The sequence below is a fragment of the Salmo salar genome, chromosome ssa11, assembly GCF_905237065.1.
Source record: "Salmo salar chromosome ssa11, Ssal_v3.1, whole genome shotgun sequence".
Taxonomy (NCBI): Eukaryota; Metazoa; Chordata; class Actinopteri; order Salmoniformes; family Salmonidae; genus Salmo; species Salmo salar.
The window spans coordinates 3,616,405-3,629,860 of record NC_059452.1 but is presented as its reverse complement, the minus strand read 5'-3'; the positions used below and the strand labels follow the sequence as shown (position 1 = coordinate 3,629,860).

General features: G+C 42.6%; 1 protein-coding gene across 1 annotated transcript in view; it reads right to left on the bottom strand.

Annotated features, from left to right (window-relative positions):
* kcnk17 (potassium channel, subfamily K, member 17) overlaps positions 1 to 13,456 on the bottom strand; it is a 45,713-nt gene that overhangs the window by 28,219 nt on the left and 4,038 nt on the right. Inside the window, exons 2-4 of the mRNA XM_014126547.1 lie at positions 3,496 to 3,610; positions 2,845 to 3,011; positions 26 to 194 (exon numbers count right to left, since the gene is read on the bottom strand). Coding sequence (XP_013982022.1) covers positions 26 to 194; positions 2,845 to 3,011; positions 3,496 to 3,610 — 451 coding nt within the window. The remainder of the gene's footprint in view (positions 1 to 25; positions 195 to 2,844; positions 3,012 to 3,495; positions 3,611 to 13,456) is intronic.

Sequence of the window (13,456 nt, the reverse complement as noted above, 5' to 3'; positions counted from 1 at the left end):
TGTTCCTACATATTGAGTCGTGTACCTGCGACGTAGTCTCCAAAGCCAATGGTGCTGAGTGAAATGAAGCAATAGTAGATCGCCTGTGAGTAGCTCCAGCCCTCTTGCTGTTTGAACACCACCATGGGCATCACAAAGAAGAGTGCTGTTCCAGAGATGTAGGACAACAGGTGGATCATGAACCGGGTTAACTTCTAATGGAGACAGAAAGAAGGGAAGACAGAGTCAATATCTCAAATGGCCTATTCCCTTTAAACTGTAAGGCACTCCTTTTGGTCAATGTAGTGCAATGTAGGGGAATTGGGTGCTATTTCAAATTCGCACATATTTTAGGACAAACAGGTAAAAAATGACAAGTTGGACGGTCACTGGTACTTGCTAACTGATTTATGAATACTGCATACAGACAGAGTTAAAAGAATATCAAGTCCATTGTATTCTGGGGACCCAACAAAAAGTAATCTTTGAAGAGGTGATCTGCAGTTTAAACAAGAACTACTCGGTCAGCGCGCCAATTGTTTTCCCCACAGGCGGGCGGGGCCGCAATGTTCTATTTAATAACAATTGGGACTATTTATAATTGATATATGTGACTCCTTTCAGGAAACTAGGTGTATGTCGTGTGTCACTACTTCACTACATTTTTTTGGCCAGAAAAGCTTTCTGGAACATTAGAACTTTCATGTGTCTTAATAACAAACTTGTATGCCATCTGTAAATACGAATAAAATTGTTAAATTATGAGCCTAGTTGGTTTAGCCACAGAATAAACCAGCAGCCTTCCCACTAGCCATGAATTGCTGATATAATGAGTGGGCTGGACATGCCGAAAGATGAGTTTGAATTGGTCTGCCATGTAGCACGCTTCTGTCTATTTGAGCTGGTCAGTATGTGTAGGTAAACTTGTCTTAACAAGGTTTAAAAATATATATATAGTAGAACTGCATAAGTGTTGATCTTCCCTTTCTGGAGTGCTGACTTCTGAAATCAGTGGAATTAGAGTATGATTGCTAAGGAGATGGAGAAAACACCTGTCTCCGGATTACATCTTTAAACTAAGGGCAACCATCCGTGACAACCATCGGTGACAGAGAGGTGGAAGCGTACATCCATGTATATGGGTAAGAGTGTCTAGCTAACTACATTTCCAGATATTACACATTTCTAATTTTGTCAGAAAGTCGTTGTCATTTCAAGTTAAAGTGTACTGTTAGCTAGCTAGCTAACGTTAGCTGGCTGGCTCGCTAGCTAACATTACATATGTGTATGATCTGTGTAGTAATATTATTCGTATCTCAGAGCCATTTGCTTCACTATTTATAGCCTAATGTTAGCTAGCTAACATTGAACCTGGTTGGTTAGCTACCTGCAGATTCATACAGGGTAGTAACGTCATGAGTTGGGATTATGGTTCATTGTTAAGCTAGCTAGCTACATGTCTTAACAAGATACTCTACTATGCAAGTATTAATTTCAATAATATGTTCATGATGTCACTGCGACAGCTGTTGATAGACGTAGCTGGTAAATTCGCTCTGGCTATCTACTCCAATTTCAGAGCACTCTCGTCTGAGTGTGCCAGAGCGCAGAATAACTGACAGATTTACGAACACTCAACACCCATTGAATATGGCCGGTGTCAGTAAACGTTGACAAAAAAGTGTAAATTGATGCCAGCATCACAGTTGCAGTCACCAACGCTCTGAATAACATGTAAACAACCTAACCAGCTCTGCTAGGGCGAGTAAAATGGTCAGAATGAGCTGTTCTCTCATTTGTGTCTTGAAGTAGCTAGCAAGCTAGCCAACGTTACCCAGTTAGCTTGGGTGCTTGACTTCTGTTGTTAGGTCAGAACGCTCGGATCAACCCTTAAAGAGATGGGTGGGGCTAAAGCTTAAGAGGGTGTGAACAAATCTGAATGGGTCTAGACAAAAAAGAGCTCTCAAGTAGGTATGCAAACATTCAAGGGCCAGTTTATCAACTTTCAAAGCATAATTATTTCCCCATTGGATTACCCTTTTAGTGTGCATATTTTGGTGTGCATTTTCTGTGTTCTCTTATACCCAATATGTAACCCCAAAATGGTAGAAGGATGCATATTTTTATCATTTCTGTGAACGTTACTTAAACTGAGTTTACTTTGCAATTTAAATCCAGAACTCTGGTGGGTAATGCTTTATAATACAGCCTGGTTAAAGCTGACCTTACCTGATATTTACATGGTATTGACTAAGGCCTCAATTCAATCATATTGAGTGTTAAACAGCGTTGGTAGACATCTTCATAGCGGATGTTTTGGCATTGTTGGAAGTGTAACTGCTGTATGAGCTGACAAATAAGTGAGCGGCGGCTCTTGTGTGTAACAAACCACTCCCTTCCTTATTATCCGTACCGTGTTAGAAGCTCAAACAGCGGTAGAAAGTTTAGGCTAATGCATGTTTACTGCCTATCAGTCTAATTGAGGTGTTGCGACGATAGAACATCACACATTTCAGTGTTTGAACTTGTAACGTGGCTGCATGAACTTCTGACGCAACTGGATGGAATTTGTCAGATTATAAAATTGGGTGGTTTTGTTGCATCCAATGACATGTTCGCGATAAGCTAACACAAGGAGGCACTTGTGGATTTCACAGTTCTTACGCAGTTCCACTTCCGACACCGCCGAAACAACAGCTTTGTGGGTGTCGGCTAGTGTACATCTGATAGAATCTAGCTCTAAGTAACTATGTGGTAACAATTGATACTTCCTGGTACTTACCTCAAAGAATACAACACAGCTGGTAAATACCAGGCTGTAAAATAAAGAGTTACCATCTCAGAGTCTATAGGTAGAGTACTTACCCTGTGATTGGTCTTTCCCTGGATGAAATCGCAGGCGTTCCTCTCTATGGCCAGCATGTACTTGCCTACTCTGTTCAGCACAACCATGTTCAGAGGGATCCCAAACAGAGCGAAGAACACACAGAAGATCTGACCTGCTGTTGTACTGGGGCTCATGTTGCCATAGCCTAGAACACGGAGAACAAATGGGCTCAACCATTGGGAATTATTTGGTCTGTTTGTTTCTATGATGAACACACAATGAGAACAACAATTGTAATATTAAATTATAATACAGGCAGAAGTACATAGCACAGGAATATCCTGGCTATGATGGAGGTGAGGCATAAATAAAGACAATGCATTAAGAACTTGTAGACGCGACATGATGAGGTACATTTGTAATTTGGGGTGAACTATTTTTCTAATATTAGGTACATTTCTAACTGGGGTGAATTACTCCTTTAATATTAGGTAGATTTTTAATTTGTGTGAACTTTCCCTTTAAAATGTATGTGTTGTTGTCTCCGGCTAGAGCAGCCTACTACCTTTAAGTATCTAATAAATTAAATCAATAATTTATCATTTGGGGAACTATCCCTTTAAGATGAGGTACATTAGTAATTTGGGTGAACTATCCATTTAAATGTCAGATACATTTTTAAAACTCACCTATAGTGGTGACCACAGTGGCAGCAAACACAGCAGAGCTAGTGAACTTCCAGAAGCTGTCCATGGTCTGGTTCCCTTTCAGACTAAGCCCAACCTTGGAAGAATCTCGAATTACCTGGAACAATACATATGGACATACGAGAGAATTTCATAACCATTATGGGCGGGATATAATTCCTAGGCTTTTCCAACAGTCTTGAAAGAGTTCCCACATATGCTGAGCACTTGTTGGCTGCTTTTCCTTCACTCTGCGGTCCAACTCATCCCAAACCATCTCAATTGGGTTGAGGTCAGGTGATTGTGGAGGCCAGATCATCAGATGCAGCACTCCATAACTCTCCTTCTTGGTCAAATAGCCCTTACACAGCCTTGAGGTATGTTGGGTGATATTCCTGTTGAAAAACAAATGATAGTCCCACTAAGCACAAACCAGATAGCGTATCGCTGCAGAATGCGTTGGTAGCCATGCTGGTTAAGTGTGCCTTGAATTCAAAATAAATCCCTGACTGTGTCACCAGCAAAGCAACCCCACACCATCACACCTCCTCCTCCATTATTCACAATGGGAACCACACATACGGAGATTATCCGTTCACCTACTATGCGTCTCACAAAGACCCGGAGGTTGGAATCAAAAATCTTAAATTTGGACTCATCAGACCAAAGGACAGATTTCCACCAGTCTAATGTCCATTGTTCGTGTTTCTTGGCCCAAGCAAGTCTCTACTTATTATTTCTGTCCTTTAGTAGAGGTTCTTTGCAGCAATTTGACCATGAAGGCCTGATTCAAGCATTCTACTCTGAACAGTTGATGTTGAAAAGTCTGTTTTATTTTTATGTTTCACCATTATTTAACTTCTCTAGGGCCAGTGGGACGATTTCGTCCCACCTACGTAACAGCCAGTGGAATCCCGTGGCGCGTTATTCAAATACCTTAGAAATGCTATTACTTCAATTTCTCAAACATATGACTATTTTACACCATTTTAAAGACAAGACTCTCGTTAACCTCTCTGGGCTAGGCGGGACGAATTCGTCCCACCTACGCAACAGCCAGTTGAATCCCGTGGCGCGATTTTCAAATACCTTAGAAATACTATTACTTCAATTTCTCAAACATATGACTATTTTACAGCATTTTAAAGACAAGACTCTCGTTAATCTAACCACACTGTCCGATTTCAAAAAGGCTTTACAACGAAAGCAAAACATTAGATTATGTCAGCAGAGTACCCAGCCAGAAATAATCAGACACCCATTTTTCAAGCTAGCATATAATGTCACATAAACCCAAACCACAGCTAAATGCAGCACTAACCTTTGATGATCTTTATCAGATGACACACCTAGGACATTATGTTATACAATACATGCATGTTTTGTTCAATCAAGTACATATTTATATCAAAAACCAGCTTTTTACATTAGGATGTGACGTTCAGAACTAGCATACCCCCCGCAAACCTCCGGTGAATTTACTAAATTACTCACGATAAACATTCACAAAAAACATAACAATTATTTTAAGAATTATAGATACAGAACTCCTTTATGCAATCGCGGTGTCCGATTTTAAAATAGCTTTTCTGTGAAAGCACATTTTGCAATATTCTGAGTAGATAGCCCGGCCATCATGGCTAGCTATTTTGACACCCGCCAAGTTTGGCACTCACCAAACTCAGATTTACTATAAGAAAAATTGGATTACCTTTGCTGTTCTTCGTCAGAATGCACTCCCAGGACTTCTACTTCAACACCCAATGTTGTTTTGGTTGCAAATAATCCATAGTTATATCCAAATAGCTACGTTTTGTTCTTGCGTTCAAGACACTATCTGAAGGGTGACGTGCCGGCTCGTATCGTGACAAAAAATGTCAAAATATTCCATTACCGTACTTCGAAGCATGTCAAACGCTGTTTAAAATCAATTTTTATGCGATTTATTCCGACCGGGAGACCTTGTTTTCGTTCAAACACTGAAAATAGAAAATGGAGTCTTCACATGCACGTGCGCCCCCGTGTCATTGTTCTCAGAACGACCACTTTCCAAAAGCCCTACTGTTTTTCGCCCAGGGACTGCAGAGTCATCATTCCCCGTTCTGGCGCCTTCTGAGAGCCTATGGGAGCCTTAGAAAATGTCACGTTACAACAGAGATCCTCTATTTTCCATAAAGAAGCTATAGAAGGACAAGAAATGGTCAGAGAGGGCACTTCCTGTATGGAATCTTCTCAGGTTTTGGCCTGCCATATGAGTTCTGTTATACTCACAGACACCATTCAAACAGTTTTAGAAACTTTAGGGTGTTTTCTATCCACATCTACTAATTATATGCATATTCTAGTTTCTGGGCAGGAGTAATAACCAGATTAAATCGGGTACGTTTTTTATCCGGCCGTGAAAATACTGCCCCCTATCCTAAACAGGTTAAAGTTAATATGAGCACTTACCACGCTGCATCTTGATCCCCTCTGTCAGAAGATCATTACAGGGAGGAGATAAGTCTCCAACTTCAGCGATTTTTGCAATTCGTTCCAGTCATTGGCGGCAGAGAACTGGAAGGAAAGGCGGCCAAAGGAGGTGTTGGCTTTAGGGATGACCAGTGAGATATACCTGCTGGAGCGTGTGCTATGGGTGGGTGTTGTTATCGTGACCAGTGAGCTAAGGCGGAGCTTTACCTAGCAAAGACTTATAGATTACCTGGAGCCAGTGGGTCTGGCGAAGAATACTGTTACTTAAACTCTGTGAAGCACTTATTTGGGCTGCAATTTCTGAGGCTGGTAACTCTAAGGAACTTATCCTCTGCAGCAGAGGTAACTCTGGGTCATCCTTTCCTGTGGCGGTCCTCATGAGAACCAGTTTCATCATAGCACTTCATGGTTTTTGCGACTGCACTTGAAGAAACTTCAAAGACCTTTGTGTCTTAAAGTAATGATGGACTGTTGTTTCTCTTTGCTTATTTGAGCTGGTCTTGCCATAATATGGACTTGGTCTTTTACCAAATAGTCTTCTGTATACCACCCCTACCTTGTCACAACACAACTGATTGGCTCAAACGCATTAATAAGGAAAGATATTCCACAAATTAACTTTTAACAAGGCCCACCTGTTAATTGAAATGCATTCCAGGTGACTACCTCATGAAGCTGGTTGAGAGAATGCCAAGAGTGTGCAAAGCTGTCATCAAGGCAAAGGGTGGCTACTTTCAAGAATCTCAAGTATAACATTTGTTTAACCCTTTTTTGGTTACGAGATGATTCCATATGTGTTATTTCATAGTTGTGATGTCTTCACTATTATTCCACATTGTAGAAAATAGTAAAAATAAAGAAAAACCCCTGAATTAGTAGGTGTGTCCAAACTTTTGACTGGTACTGTATATATTTCAGATATGTTCAAGTTCTATGCCTCCAGGGGCAAATGGAGGCAGCAGGACTTCCACTTAACCAGCCCCCGGCACATTTATTTGCTTTTAAGGAGGAATAACATTGGGACATAAAAACATTTATTTAGGCCTACTCAACCGTAGATTAACTTGTATTTTTTCTGTGGGGCAGGTTTCCCTCAGAGGTTTGATTTAATTCCCGTCCCACTTCTTGCTGCTCAGCTAGCTATCTTGTCTACTTACCAAAGTCTAAGGCACTAGGTCAACTAGTGTAAACAGTCTCCCCTTTACAGAGCAAACACATTCTGCTTAGGTAAGAAAAGCTAGAATCTAACCCTGCAATCTAGTGGTCAACTTTCAAGGCCCCTACTCGAGACAGCCACGCTAACTCTGTCGTAAGTCAAGGTTATATAACAGTTTGCTGACTTGGTGGACAGACTGTAGCCACCGTTTCATCTCTTTATGGTTGCTTGTGCTCATTCTGGGTTTTTAGGTCAATGGACCACAATTGTCAAGAAGGTGATGTACATTAGACCTGAAAATCCCTTGTAGTGAGGTATGTCTCAGAGCTGTGTCAGAGTGAAGATGTTGACACAGCCTATTACATAAACGTCTTCGCAGGGAGCCTCATAAATTTGACAGTTACTCTACATATACCGTACACACATACATTGGTGTATATTCATGGAGGCCAAAGAAAGCCAGGCTTCCCCAAAGATGTTACCAAGAAAAACATATTTTTCATTCAGTTTGCAAGAAGCTGAATGTATGACATTATTTAACTTTTTCAATGACTGCCTAGGAACAGTGCTTCTGCAGTTTTTAAGGTGCTTGTTTTAAAAAATACAAGTAATATGATTATTGTGGGAGATTTATGTGTATATAGCACATTTTATGTTTTCAATTCAATTTATCCCAAACTGTTTCTGCGTATTGGGTAGGACGACAGATTTGTACCTTGTCAGCTCGGGGATTAGAACTTGCAACCTTTCGGTTACTAGCCCAACGCTCTAACCACTAGGCTACCCTGCATTGAATTCAATAGCTAGGGAAGCCAGGGAGCATTTAGCCTCCCTTGATAACAAAAGCAATAAAATAATAGCCAATCAGCTTTGAGCTAAACTGAGTGAGATCAACTGTGAATGGTCCTGACTCATCAAAATAAAGTGTCAAGAGAAGCCAGTTTGGATTTGTCTTCACATCAAAAGCAAAACGTCATTGACAGGAAAAACGTAAATTGTTGCATCTCGTTGTGTTGCTGTCCTCTGGTGGCAAGCTAGGTAGCTAAAATTGTCCCTTCACTAAATTAGCCCTGGATCGAAATAAGAATTTGGACTTGTGGTTTTACTTAATTCTCCATACTGGGCAATGATTATAACGGTGATTCTGATCCAACCACGAATTCATACATTGTGCCCCTGGCCTGAGAGGATGGATGTTCAATATGTAACTAGATGTAGTAGGCTAATGTTAACTAGCCGGCACATCGTTGCCCATGAAAGGAAGTTAGGCTAGCGAGCAAGCATTTTAGCCAGGTAACCTAGGACAACAAAACTAAAAGCGTATACTGTATGACAGTCATAGACCGTTTTGGTCACATGAAAGAGAGGAGGATGGCATTAGTGTTCCTCTACAAGTAGGGTGAGTCAACATGTTTTTTTCTACCTGCACGCACGCACACACACTCACATTATATTTAGCTTACGTTGATTGGACGAAATTGTTTTTGGTATTAGATTAAACGTAGGTGATTTGATGATGTTAAAGTTGAAATAGTGCTGGAATAGTGGAGGCAGCTCCTGTTTTCTTTGAGACTTGGGGTAACTCTTCATGGTTCTAAATCAAGTTGTTTAGTAGTCTGAACATTTCGGAAACATGAACTTGTTTGACCATGCTGTAGGTTATGTAACAGTTTGTTACATACAAAATGCTTTGTGGATATTACTGGACAGATGATGCCCTCCTGTTTTGTGATGAAACAAACGCTTTTATTCTGCCACTGTGTGACTGTTGTCTTCTTGTTGTCTAGGCCTTAGGCCTATACAGTGCCTTCGGAAAGTATTCAGACCTTGACTTTTTACACATTTTGTTACGTTACAGCCTTATTCTAAAATAGATTAAATAAAAAAATGTTAGAGCAAAAAACAAGCCATGAGGTCGAAAGAATTGTCCGTAGAGCGCCGAGACAGGATTGTGTCGAGGGACAGATCTGGGGAAGGGTACCAAAAAATGTCTGCAGCATTCAAGGTCCCCAAAAACACAGTGGCCTCCATCACTCTTAAGTGGAAGAAGTTTGGAACCACCAAGACTCTTCCTAGAGCTGGCCGCCTGGTCAAACTGAGCAATCGGGGGGGGCGAGGTGACTAAGAACCCGATGGTCACCCTGACAGAGCTCTAGAGTTCCTCTGTGGAGATGGGAGAACCTTCCAGAGAGACAACCATCTCTGCAGCACTCCACCAATCAGGCCTTTATGGTAGGGTGGCCAGACAGAAGCCACTCCTCAGTAAAATAATCTCAGACCATGAAAAAAGAGATTCTCTGGAGTGATGAAACCAAGATTGACCTCTTTGGCCTGAATGCCAAGCGTCACATCTGGAGGAAACCTGGCACCATCCCTACGGTGAAACATGATGGTGTAAGAATCATGCTGTGGGGATGTTTTTCAGCAGCAGGGACTGAGAGACTATCAGGTTTGATGCAAAGATGAATAGAGCAAAGTACAGAGAGATGCTTGATGAAAACCTGCTCCAGAGCTCTCAGGACCTCAGACTGGGGCGAAGGTTCACCTTCCAACAGGACAACGACCCTAAGCACACAGCCAAGACAACACAGGAAAGGCTTCGGGACAAGTCTTTGAATGTTCTTGAGTGGCCCAGCCAGAGCCCAGACTTACAGAGCACAATTGGTTAGGAGTAAAACGGCGGCCATCTCCTCCGTTGCTGCACAGATATTTTCAGGTCTCTCAAGATGTTCGATCAGGTTTGTGTTTTTATTTTGCGATATTTGTAAATAATTTTGTACATAATGTTTCTACAACCGTATCTTACGGCAGAAAATAGCTTCTGGATCAGGACAGCGATCACTCACCTCGGATTAGACAAAGATTTTTTCAACAACAACAACAACAACAAGTAGGACTCACACGATATTCTCCAAACACCCCACAGGGCAGACATCCCAATTATTCGCAAAAGGAAGCGACGCAGAGGACGAAGAGCCGGATGCCTCGTCCGGACCCGCAGAAGGTGAGTAGGAAAGCTGCTGTTACCGTCAATATTACTCGCCAATGTGCAATCATTGGACATTAAACTAGACGAGGTACGAATACCCTACCAACGGGACATAAAAAACTGTAATATCCTATGTTTCACGGAATCGTGGCTGAATGACGACATGGATATTCAGCTAGCGGGATATACACTGCACCGGCAGGATAGAACAGCACCCTCCGGTAAGACGAGGGGGGGGGGTGGTCTGTGCATATTTGTAAACAACAGCTGGTGCACAAAATCTAAGGAAGTCTCTAGATTTTGCTCGCCTGAAGTAGAGTATATTGTGATAAATTGCAGGCCACACTACTTGCCTAGAGAGTTCTCAGCTATACTTTTTGTGGCTGTTTATTTATCACCACAAACAGATGCTGACACTAAGACCGCACAAAGTCAGCTATATAAGGAAATAAGCAAACAGGAAACCACTCACCCAGAGGCGGAGCTCCTAGTGGCCGGAGACTTTAATGCAGGGAAACTTAAATCAGTTCTACCAAATCTCTATCAACATGTTAAATGTGCAACCAGAGGGAAAAAAATTCTAGATCACCTGTACTCCACACACAGAGACGCGTACAAAGCTCTCCCTCGCCATCCATTTGGTAAATCCGACCACAACTCTATCCTCCTGATTCCTGCTTACAAGCAAAAATTAAAGCAGGAAGCACCAGCACCGGTCTATAAAAAAAAATGGTCAGATGAAGCAGATGCTAAACTACAGGACTGTTTTGCTATCACAGACTGGAACATGTTCCAGGATTCTTCCGATGACATTGAGGAATACACCACATCAGTCACTGGCTTTATCAATAAGTGCATTGAGGACGTCATCCCCACAGTGACTGTACGTACATACCCCAACCAGAAGCCATGGATTACAGGCAACATTCGCACTGAGCTAAAGGGTAGAGCTGCAGCTTTCAAGGTGCAGCTTTTCAAGGTTACAAGAAATCCCGCTATGCCCTGCGACGAACCATCAAACAGGCAAAGCGTCAATACAGGGCTAAGATTGAATCATACTACACCGGCTCCGACGCTCCTCGGATGTGGCAGGGCTTGCAAACTATTACAGACTACAAAGGGAAGCACAGCCGCGAGCTGCCCAGTGACACGAGCCTACCAGACGAGCTAAATCACTTCTATGCTCACTTCGAGGCAAGCAACACTGAGGCATACATGAGAGCATCAGCTGTTCCGGACGACTGTGTGATCATGCTCTCCGTAGCCGACTTGAGTAAGACCTTTAAACAGGTCAACATACACAAGGCTGCGGGGCCAGACGGATTACCAGGACGTGTGCTCTGGGCATGTGCTGACCAACTGGCAGGTGTCTTCACTGACATTTTCAACATGTCCCTGATTGAGTCTGTAATACCAACATGTTTCAAACAGACCACCATAGGCCCTGTGCCCAAGAACACAAAGGCAACCTGCCTAAATGACTACAGACCCGTAGCACTCACGTCCGTAGCCATGAAGTGCTTTAAAACGCTGGTAATGGCTCACATCAACACCATTATCCTAGACCCGTTCCAATTTGCATACCGCCCAAACAGATCCCCAGATGATGCATTCTCTATTGCACTCCACACTGCCCTTTCCCACCTGGACAAAAGGAACACCTATGTGAGAATACTATTCATTGACTACAGCTCAGCGTTCAACACCATTGTACCCTCAAAGCTCATCACTAAGCTAAGGAACCTGGGACTAAACACCTCCCTCTGCAACTGGATCCTGGACTTCCTGATGGGCCACCCCCACCCAGGTGGTGAGGGTAGGAAGCAACACATCTGCCATGCTGATCCTCAACACTGGAGCTCCCAGGGGTGCGTGCTCAGTCCCCTCCTGTACTCCCTGTTCACCCACGACTGCATGGCCAGGCACGACTCCAACACCATCATTAAGTTTGCAGACGACACAACAGTGGTAAGCCTGATCACCGACAACGACGAGACAGCCTATAGGGAGGAGTTCAGAGACCTGGCCGGGTGGTGCCAGAATAACAACCTATCCCTCAACGTAACCAAGACTAAGGAGATGATTATGGACTACAGGAAAAGGAGGACCGAGCACGTCCCCATTCTCATTGACGGGGTTGTAGTGGAGCAGGTTGAGAGCTTCAAATTCCTTGGTGTCCACATCAACAACAAACTAGAATGGTCCAAACACACCAATACAGTCGTGAAGAGGGCACGACAAAGCCTATTCCCCCTCAGGGAACTAAAAAGATTTGGCATGGGTCCTGAGATCCTCAAAAGGTTCTACAGCTGCAACATCGAGAGCATCCTGACTGGTTGCATCACTGCCTGGTACGGCAATTGCTCGGCCTCCGACCGCAAGGCACTTCAGAGGGTAGTGTGTACGGCCCAGTACATCACTGGGGAAAACCTGCCTGCCATCCAGGACCTCTACACCAGGCGGTGTCAGAGGAAGGCCCTAAACTATACATTCATGTATATACTACCTCAATTGGCTAACCGGGCTATCTGCACTGTGTCCCACCACCCGCCAACCCCTCTTTTTACGCTACTGCTGCTCTCTGTTCATCATATATGCATAGTCACTTTAACCATACCTACATGTACATACTACCTCAATAAGCCTGATTAACCGGTGTCTGTATATAGCCTTGCTACTCTTATTTTCAAATGTCTTTTTACTGTTGTTCTATTTCTTTACTTACACACACACACACCTTTTTTTCGCACTATTGGTTAGAGCCTGTAAGTAAGCATTTCACTGTAAGGTCTACACCTGTTGTATTCGGCACACGTGACAAATAAACTTTGATTTGATTTGACCTGAAAGAGCTTGAGAGGATCTGCAGAGAGGAACGGGAGAAACTCCCAAATACAGGTATGCAAGCTTGTAGGATCCGACCCAAAAATAATGTAGGCTATAATTGCTACCAAAGGTGCTTCAACAAAGTACTGAGTAAAGGGTCTGAGTACTTCTGTAAATTTAATATCAGTTTTTTATTTTTAATAAATTAGCAAAATGTCATTATGGGGTATTGTGGGTAGATTGATGAGGAAATTAAAAACATATAATTTAGATTACATCTGTAACCTAACAAAATGTGGAAAAAGTCAAGGGGTCGGAATACTTTCCGAAGGCACTGTATATCACAGTGGCATATGAACTACCAGGTTATAGAGCAAACGATGCAATTATGTAACGGCTGTCTTCAGGAAATGACCAAAATGCAGCAGAGTTAGTATTCATCCTTCAATTTAATTCTAAAGAACACTATACAAAAACAAAAACAAGGAAACTGACAGCCAACAGTCCTGTCAGGTGCAACC